Raw genomic sequence first — 18,302 nt, forward strand, 5'->3', positions numbered from 1 at the left:
TCAGATTACATACACAAGGCTCAGCCAGTAATGTGCACACTACAGATCTAATCTGCCTGCCTTTCTTCTGGAAAGCTGGCCAGAAGCAGTTTGGGCAGTTGTGGTGTTGAGATAGTTAAATACAACCTCAGTCAAATGTGTAACCATGTGTTCAAGGCTCTACCTCCTTCATCTGAGAGAAGCACTGCGGTGAAGGCAGATCTGTTCTGCTCTCTGGGTGGGTTTGCAGGTACCCTGAGCCTCTGCCATGGCCTCGTGGACTCATACCATGAGAGCTCTGCAAAAAGGTGGTGAAGATCCAACCATCAGAGTTATTGAGGATGCACAACCTAAAGCCACATGTTTATGGCTGGGGATATTATCTCAGTTCTTGCTTCTTGCCTTCCTTGTGACAAAAATCAATCTGCACAACTTCTGGTATGGTCCCTGCATCCTTGCTCCCACTTCAGGGATGGTGGCAACATCCCTGAATGTATCCTTGTCAACCAAAGAATGAGGACAGAACAAGATTTTGAAGGGATCCTGCAGCAGCTTCCAGAGTGTCCTTTAGAGGTAGAGTTACAAGCCTGAGAAAGCAAAGCATGGTGCCAACACTTGCTTTACCATTCTACCAACTTTCCTGTGTGTACATGAGTGCTCACAATACACTAAGTCATTTTGTGAGCATATATAAAGCAAATGGTAGGTGGGAAAATTGAAAGATCTATTTGAGGGAATAATGGCAATATTAGCAAGATAAAATCAGCATGTAGGCATGTCTCCCAGTGATGAGCTTTTGTTTCCTAGATGTAGTTTTTTTCAGAGTGGGAACAAATAGAAGAGGTATTAGATACAGCAGAGGAAATCCAAACAGACGCCCTTATCTCAACCAACTGAGAATCCAGCACACTAATCTAAAGGCAAGGCAATGGGAATTTTGCTTTATTCATGAGTGCTATGGTCCCAGGCATCCTTAATGATAACATTCTTCATTTTATAAATTATGCTACAACCCATACATTGTTTATCTCTGGTCATATAATGTGGTTTCTATTTAAGTTATGTGTTTCACCAGTTTGCAAGAGATTTGACCTTTCACTTGCCTTTGTCTATTACCTACCAACATATATTTTAGTCAGTGATACATTTCTGGTTTGGAACACGAAGAAAATGAAAACAGAACAACACAACAGCAAGCATTTCTCAGAGACATAAAAGATAATAAAACTGGAGATTCTGTGATTACTGTGCAACTCAATGAGTTTTCAAATGAGCAGTTCAGCAAGCAACACTCCATTATTCAAACGACTGTTAAGAAACATTTTTTTCTGGTATTAACAGACACTCAGTTTATAATATGATACACCATATATTACTCCGAATCTCTGTGGGAGAGAATGAGACAAAATAATATTTCTCTTAAATAAGCTACACGTAACATTTTTTAGTACAAACATACAAATTTTTTTTTTTTTTTTTTTTTAGCTCTGTTGCAAGGCTTGGTCCATATTAAATAAAGAAATAAGCAATATATTTTGGCTTAGAACATAGGATTAGCAGGGTTTCTTCTATTTATCCATCAGTTCTGAGCCGCTTGCTATGTTGGGACAGAAACCCACTGATTTTATATATGGAGACTTATGTACTTTTCAGGCAACAGGAAAAAGTGAGGTTATGAGCTTCCCTAAGTTGCTTTCCAGCTGATCTATCTGTGTCCAATACTTTGTTCCAGTACAACAACAACAACTAAAACTACCAACTCATTTTGTGGAAAAAATGTTCTTCTCTGGGCTTCTCACCACATACCATCAGTAAAAAACATTATATTGTAATCTGAATTCTGATCCCAAAGTAAATAAAATAGTTTCCTAGTTTTGCCATCATGCTCTTAAATAAGTGACTGTTTTAACTTGTGAATAGTCCAAGACGAAGACAAAGACTTAACTGAGATGCAGAAAGATGTTAGGATATATTTGGGGTTTTTAAATTGCTTTATATCAAGACTCAAAATTAAAAAGAAATGGGGGGGGGGGTTGTTACATGTAACCAGCAACAGGCATTCTTCATCCAACAGATGTCAGGTTAATGCTTAAACAAGTAGTGTGGAATCTACTGATCCCAGAAAATCCCCTAAGGAAACTCCAAGTGATGGTAACAGCCTTTAATTTGACTCCAAAACCAAACCTGTCATTTTTGATGACTATAATTTTACTGACATGTATTTAATTTCCAGGGATCACAATTCTTTTGGGTATTGATTCAAAGGACAAATATCCCGTAGCAATGCAAACAATGTTTGACTCTTCATAGCAATCAATTCTTATCATATTTCAAAGAAGTTTTCCATTCAGTAGACAAGTGATGTTTGTGGATCTGCAAATGTATTAAATAATTTTGTTTAAAGTCAAAACAATATCTTTAACATATCCTTATTTTTACTCAAAACAGGCAGAGTGTGAGAACCAGCTTTACATGGACACACCTCGGCTGCTCACTCTCTCTGGCACTAGAGAGTTATCAGCCCTGCAGCCTCACATTTGAACACAGCCCTACAGAGACAATATATTTCTAGAGAAATATTTCTTGCCTGCTGGAAGCAGACTTCAAAATAGACTTTTGCCATTGTCACCTGTTTGTAAATCCATTTCCTAGGCCAGAATCGAAGGTGTAACTCCACACAAATCCAGAAAGCTGCCTGGAAGTGCTACTTTGTGGCCCCTGACCACAATGGGAAGTCATCTGCTACAAAAGGACTATTCTTTCAGGAAAAGAAAGAAGATCTCTAGTAATTTAAGGAAATTTAAGTCATTTAAGCTTCAATTTAAGGAAAAAAAGAGGCATTCCATGTGTCTTGATATTTATCAATTAGGCAAGGTAGGTGTAAAAACATCTTCCTTTTAACTTAGACATTAGTTAAAGCATTTTAGGCTATATGGAGCAAAGAAGAGATGTTCTTTTCCTTTTTAAAAAATATTGGGTTTTTTTCAACTTACTTTAACTAGAAATTCACAAAATTTGATGCTTCAAGCTCACTAGTTGGCAATTTAATGTTTTTTTCTCTTTCATGCATCATGAGTTTTATTTTTAATTTCATATTTTTTCTGAAGTAAATGTAGTCATTAAAATGGATTTCAGCTTGAAATATTTTGAACTGGCAAAGGAATTTTGCTTTTATGCCTAAGAACAGTCTGTCTTTATTGTTCTGAGGGTGCATATTCTGGCAGAATGTGTGTGAAAGCATATTTTAGACTGCAATTATTAAAACCACTTTCAATGTTATATAACATAGAACACGAGTCTAAAAAAAATAAAATAAAAAACATTGATTACTTAGATTGCAGCGTCCCTGCAATGCAATGGATTTATTTCAAGAATTAAAATACAGTCTTCTTTTTGGAATGCTGATTTCACTAATGTTTAATAAAGAAAAAATTATTACTGTTAATGATGCTCTGTAAATTAGCAGCATTTCAGTGAAAAAGATCAAAGTAAAAATCCAGAGCTCTTTCTGCCACAATTTTCTCTTATTTTACTGAAGTGGGGCTGCTTTACTTTAAGCACAGAAAGTATACAGGAGTCAAAAGTTGCAGAGTTGTATAAAGGTCAGTTTGTTGTAGTTTGATAGAGGTGAGAGTTTAAAAGCTCTCTGCAGAAAGCTCAGTCTCTTTTTGACAGCACAGATTAGTTTGCCTAGATAAGTACTCTGTTCTTCTCTCTTTTTCCCCAGACCATACAGACTGAGCACTAAATGTCACAGCCTTGTCACTGCTGGCTCTGGGACACTCACCTTGTGGAAAAAAAAAAACAGAAATAAGCATGTTTTGGGACAAATCTGACTGTTATGGCAGGAAAGATGTAATGGGAGAAGGGAGTCCCAGAGAGGTGGCACAGTTCTGCTCTGAGCCCACTTGTCTTGAGATCCTTGCTCAGTCCACCTCCCTCAGCTCAGTTCCTGGAGGAGGGATCAAAGGGCTAGCTGTGTAGGTGTGAACAAAATGCATGAAAAATCTAGTTTGCATAAGAGGTGTGCAAAAGGAAGGGGACTGTGCCCCCTCATTCTCTTTCTCTTTCACTCCTGTCTCGCTAACCCAGATCCAGACCATCCACACAGCACGATCAGCATGAGATCCAAGGACTAGCAATATTCTTTGTTTTCCTTCTCCCTTGTCTGTCTTTATTTCTCTCCTCCCTTGCTTTGCCTGGGCCACACACAGCTGTCATATCCTACTCAAACATCATATCCTGTCCAGCCTGATGTTTGTTGGTTGAGTGGGGAGATTGTGGAAGTGTGTTGTGGCTTGTGAGCCAGCACCTTTGAGAAGATTGTTGGGGGAGTTAAGAGCATATTGAAGGATACTGTACAAAATCCAAGGGCTTGTTAGGCACCCCCCTTTTGGAAGCATACTCTAGAATTTAAGAGCTTACTAGTCAACACCTTTTGAATCCGAGCAGTAGGTTGGGTGTCAGACCTATGGCAACTGCACAACAGAGCACGAGATTTCCCAGACACATACTCCAGTGTCTTTGTTCAGCTTGATGAGAATTTATAAAGATCACAGCCCTTGCTGATGGTTTGGGACACCTTGGTCCCACCACTAGAACCACTTGCTTTGACACTGTATCCTCACACAGTGATAGTGTTTTGTCTATCACAGTTACAGTCCTTTAGAGAGCATCTCCTTCCTCAACTCAGTGCCAGTTATGGTATTTCAAACAATAAACAGTGACCAAAGAAAGCCAAATTCCATCTCCTTCCAAAGCACTTGACCTGAAGCTGAACACTGAAGGTAGGCTGGTGTCCTGCAACTGTTGCCACTGCTTTTGATTTAGGAGAATGTTAATGCAGCAATGCTTCCAGAGGCCAAAACTCAAAAGTCATGGAAAATTTTTACTCAGTACTTATTGCAAAAAAATCACACTGGACAATTCTGGCCAAACATTTTTGATTGTTTATATCAACAGGAAACAGATTCTGCCCAAACTTTATGGGTTTTATTAGTCAACATGAGTAGGCAGAACTGTTAGGAAAGGAATTCTTAGCTCCTGGCCTGAACTCCTGAGGATGTGAAAGAGGAAGTAGAAAAAAACCCCGGCAAAGTTGTGCTGTGGAAACCTGGACTACAGTATATTCCATTTCACTGTGAACCTGCATTTTATCTCTTCAGGAAACATTGCAGCAATAAAAATATCCCTCTGCCAACCCACTCTGACCTCCCTTTAGAAAGATGGGCTCTCTGAGTAACTCAGAAATCATAGATGGATAATACTATGCATTTCCTTAAGGTTTCATGTAGTAATTTTTGTTTCAAAACATGAAACTCCTTAAAACTGGTCATGACTACTTTAAATCATGTTTTTTTTCTCCCCTCTCCACCGGTGAAAAATATAGAAGGATGTAATAAATAAAACCATGGAAGGAAGCCAAAAAGGTATTTGTCTTCATATTATTCTGTGGCTTACCGCATCATACTGAAGAGTTCAGCGTTATACTGTGTTGAATGCTATGTGAATTTGCCTGCCAGCACAGAGTGGTTCCTTTCTCTTCCAAAAGTGGATGTAGGAAGTAGATCCTCTCTTTTAATTACACAATAGTTTAGATGGGAAGTGGTTATACATACAAGAAAGTTAAACTACCATCTATTCTATCTGTGTCAATCAATCATGTTAAAATAAATGTATGAAAAGTCTGCTTAATCTCAACATGATGCCTCTCAAATTTTCAAACATGCTTTGTCATTACTGCAGATCTTTTTGACTTCATACTTGACAGGTATTGGGAATTAATTTCCGTCTGGCTTTTAGCTCAATCTTTTCCAAGCCCTGACACATTATCTTCTTCCAGACATCGCTCAGCTTTCCCCTGTTCCTGCACTTGGTATACTTCCAAATTCAAGATCTTGACCAAGTGCAATTCCCACCAAGGCCCAGGAGAAACACAAAACATACATACTAAGTATATGTAAATTTAAATAATCTTTGCAAACTAAGTCCTTAAAATTGTAGCATGGTGACAAATGCTTAGCTATACTTATTGATGCAGCTCCTTAGCTAATCTAGAAATGTTAAAGACCAATGAAACAGAGGCTACAAGAATAAAACAGCATTCATTCAGCTGGAGCATGATCTAGTGTGTTCTGAAAATATTTGCAAGGTGAACAGTTAGTCAAATAATGACTGCCAGTTCTGGGACAGCCTTTTACTCTTTCTCCTCCACTTTCAAACATAATATCTATTTCTAAGACTGTTAGGAATACCAGAAATATTTTCTCTCTCCATTCTCTTAGAAGACTTTCAGCTCAGCTTCTCCATCATTCTCAGAAAAAGATGCTGAGCTGCTCTTTGCGCTATTGGACTGTTTATGATTTTTCCTTATTTCTATTCTTAGTTCACCTTTCTCATTTTAGATTATGCTTTTCTGGAAACAGCTGTCCTGCAAATACTGAAATAGAATCAATAACTCCAAGGATGTACTTATTAAATGTTCATTACACACAACCTTCAAATCCCATCTGATCTTGTTCTCTTTTTTCATTATATTTTGTTTTTCATATTTAAAGGGTTTATGATATTTACCCCCACATTCCTCCCATATGGTGAATCAGCTTTCTTTTGAGATGTATTCTAATGTACCCTTCAGATTTAGTGCCACACTTAAGATACAGAAAAGGCCTATGTTCTACTAATCCAAGCTCCTATATGACACTTCCATTTCAGAGAAGACAGAGTTACTACTTCCTTCTGTTTACTTTTGAAAAGTACGTTTTGTTTTTGAATATTAAGTTGGTGCAATTTCCCCCAATAGGCAACAAATACTGAATTTATATTCACATATTCTATAAAATGCAGATTACATAATATAACATGATGGTTCTATTCCATTATGCTTCATTACTAGGTTGGAAATTACTGACACAGTAGGTTTTCCTCTTTAGTATTTTATCATTCTAAATTACAGCTGCACTGTAGGTTACTCTAGGTAGTAAATAATCTAAATACAATTCCTGCCTGGAACCCTATTAGCAGTGAGCAACACCTTCCTTCCCAGGTGGTCCTGGGGCCTTACTTGAATTTTAGCTATGTAATTATATTCAACCTGCCTGAGGTCTCCTTTAGACTTTGCAAATGTATTCTTCATTTGTCATGATTGTATAGTGGTGCCTCAAGCTATGGAACAGCTACACTTGGATGATACAGCAATCTTGGTACTTCAGCATAAGTTACCTCAGCTCTTTTCCATACTTTTTAGAATTACAGGGGAAAAAATTGATCATGGGATAAAAATCTGAGAGAAAATAATTTGAGGGTGGTGTTTGTTTTTAGTATTTAAAAATGAACGATTGAGTGCATCAGCTTCCTAAAGATGCAAAACTACTCATTCTTTAGCTGTAATGCTCATGGTTGACAGCTTATCTAAGGTAGAAAGTAGCGATAAATTAGAGAAAAGTATGTAATGATTGATACCTCTGAGATAATAGAGCAGGAAAGGAGGTAACACAAGGAGAAATCACCAGCAGTCTGGGACCTCTTAATCAGTAACTCCATACTGAACTCCATACTCCATACTGAACTCTAACTCCATGGTACACACCTTAAAGCATACTATAAGTAGTATAAGATAAAGGATTCTATTTTTTCAAGGGGAAATGGTCCTTCAGTTAAGAGAGCTAAGTATTTTGGAAGGCATCATTTCAGCATAGTTAAACATCTAAAAGACAAATTCAAGTTCACTTTCAGAAATATTGAACAGTAGACAGTGATTCTAAGGAGACACAAAACTCTGCAACCAGCAGAGCTGCATCAGAGAATAAAGTTCTGTTTCATGGCACTGAAGGTTCCATTATGAAGGTAGGAAGTTGTTAATGCCCAATCCAAGACAATTACTCAAGACTGTGTTTACCCTTATACTCTCTGAGGACTAAACACAATCAAGCAGAAGGAGAAAATTCCTGCCTACAAACAAAAAACTCACACATCACGTTGGAAGGAAGCAGATATACTCTAAATTATTTTTTGGGTGGGTGGGAAAAAAAGAAGGCAAAAGAAAACCCTCACATCAGCATAGGAAATGTTCTGAACCCAGCTCCTTTTTCTAGTAGCTCAAAAGACTCTTAATTCAGAAACCTATAGTAGAAGTCCCTTGTCTGATAGAGATCTGCAAACAGGTTTTTTTCTTTCATGTGGTCTGAGCACTGAAGAATTAACTTTTTCTTTCTAGGATTTTGACTGAGATTTCCTCAGGGCCTGAGAAAATTTTCCAGTCAAAATGTACATACCTGCTGATAATTCCCAAATAAAAACACAAGGACTTCCAATATTTGACTGCAGTAGGGTCTATTTACATTAATGTGTTTAAGTGAAAGAATTGTTTTAAGTGGTATTTTTTGGATGAAGATCACTCTATTCAACAGTTTCTTAATTTCCAAGCTCCAAATTAATCATCACATGTAAATAAATATGCAAAGTATGTAAGTGATATTTGTGATCATGGCAAAGTTAAGGGTAGCTCCAGCTTCCCCAGTAAACATTCTCAGTAATAACATACTCAATAACTGATTTAGTTTATCTAAATTGTACCATGAAGATATAGCAGATCTTCAACACATATACAAGTGTTTTCTCTAAACAGACCTTCCTGCGAAACTGACATTCCAAAAAGAGGTCATTAACTAAAATCAGACACCCTTACTTAGGACAGATATATATGTCATTCAGGCATTTGCTACAGTTTAATTCTAAATCAATTAATCTAATTCTACATTCTAGTTCCCCATCTTGAGTAATGGTAACTGATTAAAACCTGTAAAGCTTAACTAAGTAAAGTATTTGTCTTTAGTAGCAGTACTTACAGTAAAAATTATGTCTTGCTTGTGGGTTCCTCATTTGGTGATGTAATATTCAGAAGTCACCATGCTTTTGTTCTAAGGTAAAGCATGTTCTTTATTGCTGTCTCTAAGAAGTCTTCTGAACAAGTCATCTCGTCATAACATATTTTCTTTCAAAGCACACGGGTGTTCTCTCTCCGTATTTCCTGTCCAAAGTACTGAAAGTACAAATAAAAGCAAACTGGTTAGTTACTAATTATGACACATGGCATTTATATAATGTTTTAAATTTTCACAGCACTTTATAAAGACCAGCTGATTGAACAGGTTAGGAAGTGCTTACAAACCTGAACCAAAATTACTTGAGTCTCTTAAAAGATTGAATAATTGAATCTGAAATGTACCAGAAGGTTTAAAAATAGCATACGTTCTTTAAATTAGTGAATGAAAACTAGTGCTCCCATTAATTCTTCCTTTCTTAAGCTTCATTCACATGACCCATATGCAGCATGCTGTCTAATTGCTGCTGAAAGGCCCCCAGGATGTCAGGTGTGCCTCCAAATATAAAATTTGTTCCATTGTTTAAAGAAAAAAGATTTGCATTGCTACAATTCCTTTTCTTATTTATAAGTTTCCTGAGGAGCAGTCACAAAATAGGCTGTTAAGCATCTTTTCTCAACTGTATCAATAGCTATTGATCAAGACACTGATGGGGAGTTATTGGTCTTAAGGAGGGAATAACATAATCTTTAGAGTTTGGATTTCTTTTTTGTGGGTTTTTTTGAAATTTAACTGTCTCCCCCATCCCTCCTTCTTCCCCATGCGCTGCAATATTATGAATATATCAGATACATATTTTGAAAAAGGATCTTGATTAATTTATTTCCTTACCTTTAGTTGTACACAGACTTGCCAAGTTCAGATGTCATTAATTAGAGGCATAGTGCTTATATTTTCATTGAATACCTTAAAAGAAAATAATATGTTGCAGTTATTCCGTATTCTAGAAAATCATATCACAGAGGAATCTTATATGGAAAATCTGGTCTGTTAATGAAAATATAATTGTCACAACAGTCGCCAAACAAAGTAGACAAAGAATAGCATTTTAAGTAATACATTAACATAGCAGTCATATAATCTTAAATTTCTGATACATCGTTTTAAATACTTGAAGGAAAGGTGAGGGATTAAGAGAATGAATGTAACCATCTCTCTCTCTCTCAAATGTTTTATAATCCACTTGTAAAAATATGCATCCAAAAACAAAGGAACATCTTCATCAGCCGAAGAAAGCCTAGCTTGACCTCTGGGATTTTAAAGTGTTGGCAAACAATTGTGCATGCTTCATTTTCAAGCCACTATTTATTATCCCAAGTCTTTTTTGGCCAATAGATGAACTCTAAAATAATACTATCAGGAAAAAACAGCATCTGTTTCTGAAGGCAGTGTCACAGAGAATGCATTCCCATTCTTACTTAGTAAAAAATGAACTTTTTCTTGTGAATTTCACAGGTTGCTAATCTGGACCCAGTCTCCAGAAGTACTTGTGATAGAATTAAAACACAGTGCTCACAGACCATCATAGGATGTCATTTCTTAAGAATTTCACAGAACTTCTTAATAGGGAGAAGCACCATATGTGAGTCCCTGTGATAGATACTTCAGTAGCTTCACACACCTAAATTTCACAGCTTTCCACCAGGAACTCTAACAATAGTTAATATGTTGCTTAAAGCCCTGAAGTCGGGCAAATATTTTAGACCACCAGGTTTATTTTCCCTTTGATTGTTAATCTTTTTCCTGCATTTAAAAGTTGGAATGTGAGTTGTAATTGACCAAGATCAAACAAAATGAGAACATAGAAGTATTTTTTACTAACTTTGAAACTTTGCACTTACCAAAAGTCTCATAGCCATGGTGGAGACAGACATGCAAGTTAAAGGAAAATCTGCTTTGCAGCAAGATTTAGCTATGTGTTGTTTGTTACTAATCACTAGTGTAAGATGTTCTTTAAGTTAGAGAATGTTTTCTATTTTTGTGCATTTATTGTACAGGATTCCAGCTACTTTGTAAGTAACTTAACTGTTCTGATAGACACTGCTGCTCTGCTCCCATGTGATTGGAAGTGATGCAGATCTTTTGATCCATCCTTCTGTCTCTCTGTGAAAACAAAGCTGTGCATGCTACCACCTGAGAACCAACCAAAATCAATCCCACAGAAAATCAAGCCTCAGTAATTTTAAGTAAAAAACAAATATGAAGTTCTTAGAACTACACAAAGTTCCGAAGGTGGTCAAAGCAAGCCTGAAAGCATAAATGATAATGAGAGATTTTCCACTTAGCCTGTGTTTCTGCTCTAATTCTGTTTTGATTGCTTGGCTTTTTTTTCTACAGGCAAGATCATTTGTCTGGTGTGCATGTTTATGAAAATGCTTTCAGATGATCGATTCTCTCTACCGAGGCCATTTTTGATCATTTGGTTATTACAGAAGCGCACAAATTGCCTGGTCTCACTCCTCATTTCTGTTAAATTGTGTAACTCATTTCTGTGAGCAACTGCCACAACCCCCTGTAAATCTCGTGTGCCTGAGCTTGGGCACAGACAATAATTAGGAAAGTACGAATTGAGCTCACTTCACATGAGACTATTAATGAAAATCTTCATGTGTAAATCCAGAGTAGGAGAAGAGTTAGACTCTACAAATCAGAGACTAATAGACAGCTTTTCTAGGAATTCCTAAGGGAGTGGGATCTCTGCTGGGTTTTCCACTGAGGATTAGGGCAGATCAAATTATCTTTTATTTGATAAAGTAACACAAATCTCATTTGTAGTCTAAGATTATGCAGCCATAACTCTGTTTTCAAGTCTGTTCATGCTCTTCAAGTAATTTGTATTTTCTAGAAACTGGAAGAACTATTACAGCTAGTAGATCTTATATTCATTTCAATCTTATCCTTACTTTCTGTTTCCTTCCTTTCTTTTCCCTACCCTTTTCTCTCTAAGCCTGTCAGCAAAACTGTTTTTTCAGGATTTCTTTAGTCTGTGCTGTAGAATACACTTAGATGGCCCAGAAGATTTTCATGTCACATAGAGAAATTTTAGGTTTAGATAAACCCCAATAATTAGTTCCCTAAGTTTACCTGCTTTATTAAAAGGTTTGAGCATATTTTTTCCTTTATTCTATATTTTTGTCCATTTATCTGTATTTTTTTCCTGTACTGATTGCAATTTGCAGTTGTGAATATATTACCCCCAAAAGTGCAAATTATGCATTTCAGTAGAGTTCAAGAATATTTTTAACCCCTCAAAATTGCTTTAATGTCTCTCTTTTTCCACCAAAAGCTCCATGAAACAATTCCAAGTTTCTCTTGGAGAAATTTTAGTACATGTAAACACAGTCGGTTTTGACTGATGTTCCACAAACACACAAAGTGCATCCTCACAGCAATCCAGGCTTTGGAGCAGCAACAAAATACAACTAACCTTGAAACAGACCCCAGAACCATTTTCCCTAATGTGCCAGAGAAATTTTCACTGCATTATACCAGCTGATGGAAAGCATTCAAAGTTTAAAATGCCTTCTACCAGAAGGTATAAACCTGTTGACGTATTGTAACAAATAAAACCAATTACTCAAATTGCCCTTCTCTGAAGAAGGTAATAAAAGACTTTACTGCTGACAAAAGTTCAACAAAGTTCAGATGCTTGCCTCACACCTAAAGCATGGAAAGATACCCAAAAAAAGACAAAGAGGAAACACTTGCTTGTCCCACAAGACAATTAACACCGGCCAGTTATAAATATCATAGGCAAAACACATTCACTTACTTCCTTATCTGTAGTAACTGGCCTCAACTCCCAGTATCTGAGAAAATGGGCCAATTCCAAACACAGCCCAGGTTCAAAGCCAGGGCACAGAGACACCTGAACACGTGGGAAAGTTGCTCACTCAAAGGTTCATCCCATGACCACTCAGTCCTTTCCAGGGAGACAAAAACCCAATCATTGGTCCTCATCATCTTCTTAAAGCCTCTCTCTCCCTTTCACCTGAAGGTGTGTGCTTTTTCTCTTGACCAAAACCAGCTGAGTCTCAGGAACAGCAGTTGATTTTAACCAAACTGTCTGACTTTGCTGAAATAGAGTGTTCACACACTGCCTTGCAGTGAATCAGCTCTTAGAAAGCTGCTGTTTGCTGCCTCTGAGCTTCTAGCTATTACTGCTCACATCAGCCACAGTGCCTGAAAATTGTTCTACAGGTAGGCTGTAAACCTGCTAACCCTGGAAATGGGCAAGGTTAGCATTGCAGCAAGCATGCCCTAAATGAGCTTGGGTAAATAAACCAGGAGTGTACTCTTTGACTGAATATGTGACTGTTTTTGTTGAAATGACAAATGTTTTCCTTGCTAAGATAAAGGCATCAACTACATTGCCTTGTGAAGATACAACTTTCCTAAAAGTGGATTGTTTTGTATATTCATATCAGATATGCCACTTATAGGCACAAACTGCACCACTGAATGACATTATTATGTTTTCAATAAAATATTCAAAGCAAGTATTTTTCTTATCGAATCTTATCAGATTCATTTAATTCCTTTAGAAACCAACGACAAAGAGCACTTTGGAAAATTCCCACGTACAGCTCTAAAGGGTTAGAAATGTTAACTATTTTTCTGAGTAAAAATTCATCCCCTCCCAAAGAAATATGGATCCTGTCTAATTAATCCTCTATATACAGATTCCATAATTCTTCTCTGTTCAATCTCATATTATTTTATTGAGGTAATATTGATTCTATTCTATTGTGTAGATACAAATAATTGGGCAAAATAAGGTACCTTAAATGTTCCAGAACTGGAAGAATTAAGAGATAAAACTGCTCCTGCACAGTTCTTTGGTTCCTGAATTACACATCAATTACAGAAAAGTCATGCAATGCCTTCAAAATGCTGATCTAGTGATACTGTTGGAAGGTAAAGGTTAGAACCTATGTACCTTCCATAGCACCACAGAGAGAATTCTATTATTGACATCACTGATTTTGGATATAATTAAAATATTTGTGATCATGATTTTGTTTTCATCTAAGTAATAGGAAACAAATTCAGTGGAACCAAATTGTGAGTTTTAGATGCAAAATCATTTTTTTAAAGACATAGACATCCATGTGCACCTGTTGGCACAAAATGTATTATTACACAATAGGAACTTTTTTCATGTTTTCATATTATGTATTACACTGACAAACAACCACAGCTGCAGTGAAAGTAAAATGTGATGAAACCAAAACTGAAAACTCTTTTCACTCAGTGTGACAAGAATGTAAAAGATCCAAATGAGTATAAGCATTTATGCAACTATTTTTATGTAGAAGGATATCCAGAAATATATACTTATGAAAGTTGCAAAAGAAATTAATATTTTGTATAAATTCTCAATAAAATTTCTCTTTACTAATTTAAATATTTAATAATACTTAAGACAATAAATAATATAAAAAGTGTAGGAAAGCCACAGGACTAAGGACGAATATGGAAAAATAGCACAAGAATGAATATGAGGAAATAGCACTAGAATGCAATAACAGAATCAGAAAGACTGAGAAGCAAAATGAGTTTAAAAAGCAATGGTTGATGGAAAAAAGCAACTAAGAAGAGGTTCTATTAATACTTCAAAATTTAGTGAAAAACAAAGAAAAGTACAGGTTCTTTACTTTACAAGAGAAAAAGGAAACAACAGATGACTCAGAAAGGCTGAAGCCTAACAAAATAAGGAATACTTATTAACAATAAGTATTAATATTATGCAATTAACATAATCCTACTCACCTTTCTAAGCTGGAGTTCCCCCCAAGAATAAGACAAATCCCAGGTCTCCATGGAAAAATGTATGTAACCGTGAGGTAAGTTATTGGCAGTCACCAGGTTGGTGTTAAATTAATGTTTATGCTGTGGCCATTAAATTCTGGGAAGGAAAAATGAACTATTACAGCCATTTTACACAGAGCTGTGTGGCATAAGAATGTATGTGGCTCTTAGGGGAAAGGATAGGAGTATGACAACTTGTGTTTCTAAGAAAAGCATTCTCATCTTGAATGATGTTGCATCAGCCTTAGAAATGGCCTCTTAGCCAACACTTAGGGGAAGGAATGTGTGTTCGTGAAAAGACTGCCAATTCGGAGGAGAGAATGGAGTATGAAAAGGAAGAAATTTGGGTAACCAACAATCCAATTCTGTCCTGTTTTAATCTGGCACAGCTTTCTGCTATTTACTGCATTCATTTTATCTTGCAAGATCATCCTCCTCCAAAGAACAGAGAAGCAGCCTTTCCTTAAGCAGATGAGCTCTTCATACATGCTCACTAACTGCCAATTTCAGCCCAGACAAGGATGGATTTTAAGAGCTGGATTCTGTTCCTCCTGGATGAGCAGAATCAGATGGATGCTGTCTGCAGCTAGATCTGCAGTAACTTGCTATGCCCAACAGGTCTGTGGAGGCAGGATTAATTTGAAGACTGTGAGACTGTATCACTAGAAAAAGACAGCATAAATCCATATCCCTAGCATGAAAATGGAGTTATTTACTGTCACTTTTCAGAAACTGACTAAAACTTTGTTTCAATTATACAAGAGTACATTTCAATTATAGAAAAGATGGGTGCTTTTGTATATTTGAGGCAGATGGATGGCTGCTCTGTCTTAGAAAAACAGAGCTGCATGTTAGAAAAACAATACCCCAGAAGATAATATTTAAATATTTATACATAAAATAGGTGATGCCAGACACTCAAACATTTCACACATGTCGTTTGCATTCAGTTAAGCTGTTTTGTTGGATGATGGCAATGTGACATTAGGAAATTGTAACGAGCTTTTCTGATGAGTCTGACTGACATCCAAGTAGCATCTCTGGAGCAAGTCTGGCTTCATGAGTTGTTCATATCCCCACCACCCACTCAGCATTTCTGCTATGAGTCCCAAATCTACATTGCTGTAGTAGAGAGGTGAAAAATCTTACCCAAGAAACATCAACACATAAATGGTTGGAACTAAAAGCCTGTCTAATAGCTACATTTCTCTTCCAGTGCTGCTGGGCAGTGTATTCCAGATGGCAGGGGTGCTGTGAACATCTCCAATTGCCTTCATCTGAAAGAAGGCAAAAGCTCCATAGTCCTTTGAAAAGGTCAGTATTAGTAACTCTCTCAGTAACAGCATTAAGAAAAGCCAAGCCTGCAGGTTGCCTATTATTAAATACAATAATTATATTAATGGACATCCATTATAGATGTACCTCATCCTATCTAATGATTTCATAACTGTGAGGAACAAAATGATTTCTATTTCCCATGGAGCACATATGTCAGATTTAATGGTCTGCAAGATGAATGAGAACTGAGATGCTAAATCCAAACTAGCATCCATGAAAATCAAAATGTTCTCCATTGCACTTAAACAGAGGGCATTAGATATTTTCAGGTCATAATCTGAAACATAATATAATCTTTTGCCCAGAAGGCAAAAGAAGTAAACAGAAATATTTCCAGTCATTTCTGTACAAAGTACAGAGAATCACTTATAAAAAGTGACTCTGTTGAAATCTGTACCCAAATTATTCCAAAGGACAAGGGACTTCAAAGATGCTGTGAACTGCATTGTTCTTCCATGGACTTATGGATATTTGAGTTTTATAAATAGATTGCTGAAAAGCATGCATTTCCTCGTACAGCAATACAGGGAGATGTTGCTAACTGGTGTTCTTGAGGAAGAGAATTTCTTCTTCATCAATTCACCAGGTGAGGGAAGAGTCGTACAAAAAATGGATCCTGTTCCTACTTCCTCCTGTTGCATTAGTTCCACAGTGAAGAAAAAGTCTTATGAGGATACAGAGGTGTCCTCCTACACCTGTGACAAATAAATTTACATTTCAAGGCCAACAACAATCAGACTAGATGGGAAGAAAGGAATACAGGCAAGGATGAATATAGGAGAGGAGTCCATCTCTGCTACATGGTCTGCAGCAACTTAGAAAAGCAAGCTGAAGACAGGGACAAGGAAAACTGCAGGAGTTTTCACACCTTTTGTCTATCCCAAAGCCTTTATAAGAAAAGGTGGTTTCAACTGACGCAGGGAAAGCTGAGGAATAAGTCAATAGGGCAGTGTAAGTAACCAAACTCAACCCAATTTTGTTGCCACCACTTATAATCATGACAGGAGCAGTTAACCCAATTCCACCCTTAGCCTCAACCATTAACTTTTGCAACAGAAATAAATGTTCCTTCCCACATAGCTGGAAATCTTTGCAGCAGCTCTGTCACAACACAAGTAACAAGAGAAAAACTGTTTGACAACCTTGTTTAGCCTATATCTTCCCCATGATGTGGAAATTATATCTCTGACCTTTCTTCTCACCAACCTGTCATTTTACATGTTGTTTCTGTATTTCATCCAAATGTTGCCAGTTACCAGAAGAAAAAAACAAATCATCACACATATCCCTAAATCCAGCTGAAGGCACTAAATGTAACAATGTGATAAAGTGATACCAATTACACTGCATTAAAAATCCAAGCACCTAAAAGCATGAAAATGAATAATTAAGAACATCAATCTGCTACCCATGATATCACCACATTATGCCTATTTCAACATAACACCATTAACTGTCACACCTTGACTGTCATAAAAATATAAGTTTGTTTTCTTGATGTCAGTAGCTAAATGTGTTCACTGAGAAGATTGGGTTCTGGGTGGAAGGTACACAGAAACAAGGGGGAAAAAGAAGGAAACACTTACTTAGCTGTTAAAAAAAGTTGTATTGAATACTGCATTCCTTGTCTAAAGGGGAATGAAAGAAATGAGGTACATTAACTTGAACACATAATGCAGTGGAGGTCAAGCAGAACCAGAAAAAATAAGCCCAAAGTACAAGAAAGTCAGATGCAGGATGGTCATTTAGTCCATGGATAGGACTACCATAGAACAGCTTCTCCAGCAAAGTCATTCTAAGCTTGCAAATGACCATCCCCACCCCTGAATCTCAGCATTTTCCACCAAGTTTATATTGCATCTAAACAGTCAGTTCATGCTTTTAGAAGGAGGAATGAATAATCTGTTATTGCTTTACACCAGGTAATTCAAAATGGAAAACTTAATCTGACCTCTTTAATGTAAGAATGCTATATTTTGATCACACCAACCTGAACTTTTCTGCATAAAACTGATATAAAAGGGTTTGAATGAGCATTCATACAAATATTTACAATTCAACAATTGCCATTATCTTTGTATTCTCTTTCTTTAAACTGACAAGAGACATTTCACAGAGCTGAACATGGAAAGAACATTTCAAAACTTCATTCACAACACTGAATTTCGCATTCTCACATGCAGGAACAGGGACCTAATCTGAAACCAGTCTCTGTTACAAGTCCATGGGAACTGTGCCATTCACTTCACCCCCGTTAGAATATCACCTATGTACCCATTTAACTCAGGGACT

General features: G+C 36.8%; 1 protein-coding gene across 2 annotated transcripts in view; it reads right to left on the bottom strand.

Moving 5' to 3' along the window:
* Positions 1-18,302, bottom strand: part of KCNK2 (potassium two pore domain channel subfamily K member 2) — a 127,273-nt gene that overhangs the window by 95,224 nt on the left and 13,747 nt on the right. Inside the window, exons 1-3 of one of the 2 annotated variants that reach the window (XM_085054822.1) lie at positions 12,634-12,734; positions 9,693-9,767; positions 8,826-9,019 (exon numbers count right to left, since the gene is read on the bottom strand). In XM_085054822.1, the coding sequence (XP_084910948.1) occupies positions 8,826-8,859 (34 nt within the window). In that variant the 5' untranslated portion in view covers positions 8,860-9,019; positions 9,693-9,767; positions 12,634-12,734. Of the gene's footprint in view, positions 1-8,825; positions 9,020-9,692; positions 9,768-12,633; positions 12,735-18,302 lie in introns of those variants that run through there. The other variant, XM_085054823.1, reaches the window with a different exon arrangement.

The sequence above is a fragment of the Lichenostomus cassidix genome, chromosome 3 (genome assembly GCF_008360975.1).
Source record: "Lichenostomus cassidix isolate B80296 chromosome 3, HeHo_3.0, whole genome shotgun sequence".
NCBI classification, from domain to species: domain Eukaryota; kingdom Metazoa; phylum Chordata; class Aves; order Passeriformes; family Meliphagidae; genus Lichenostomus; species Lichenostomus cassidix.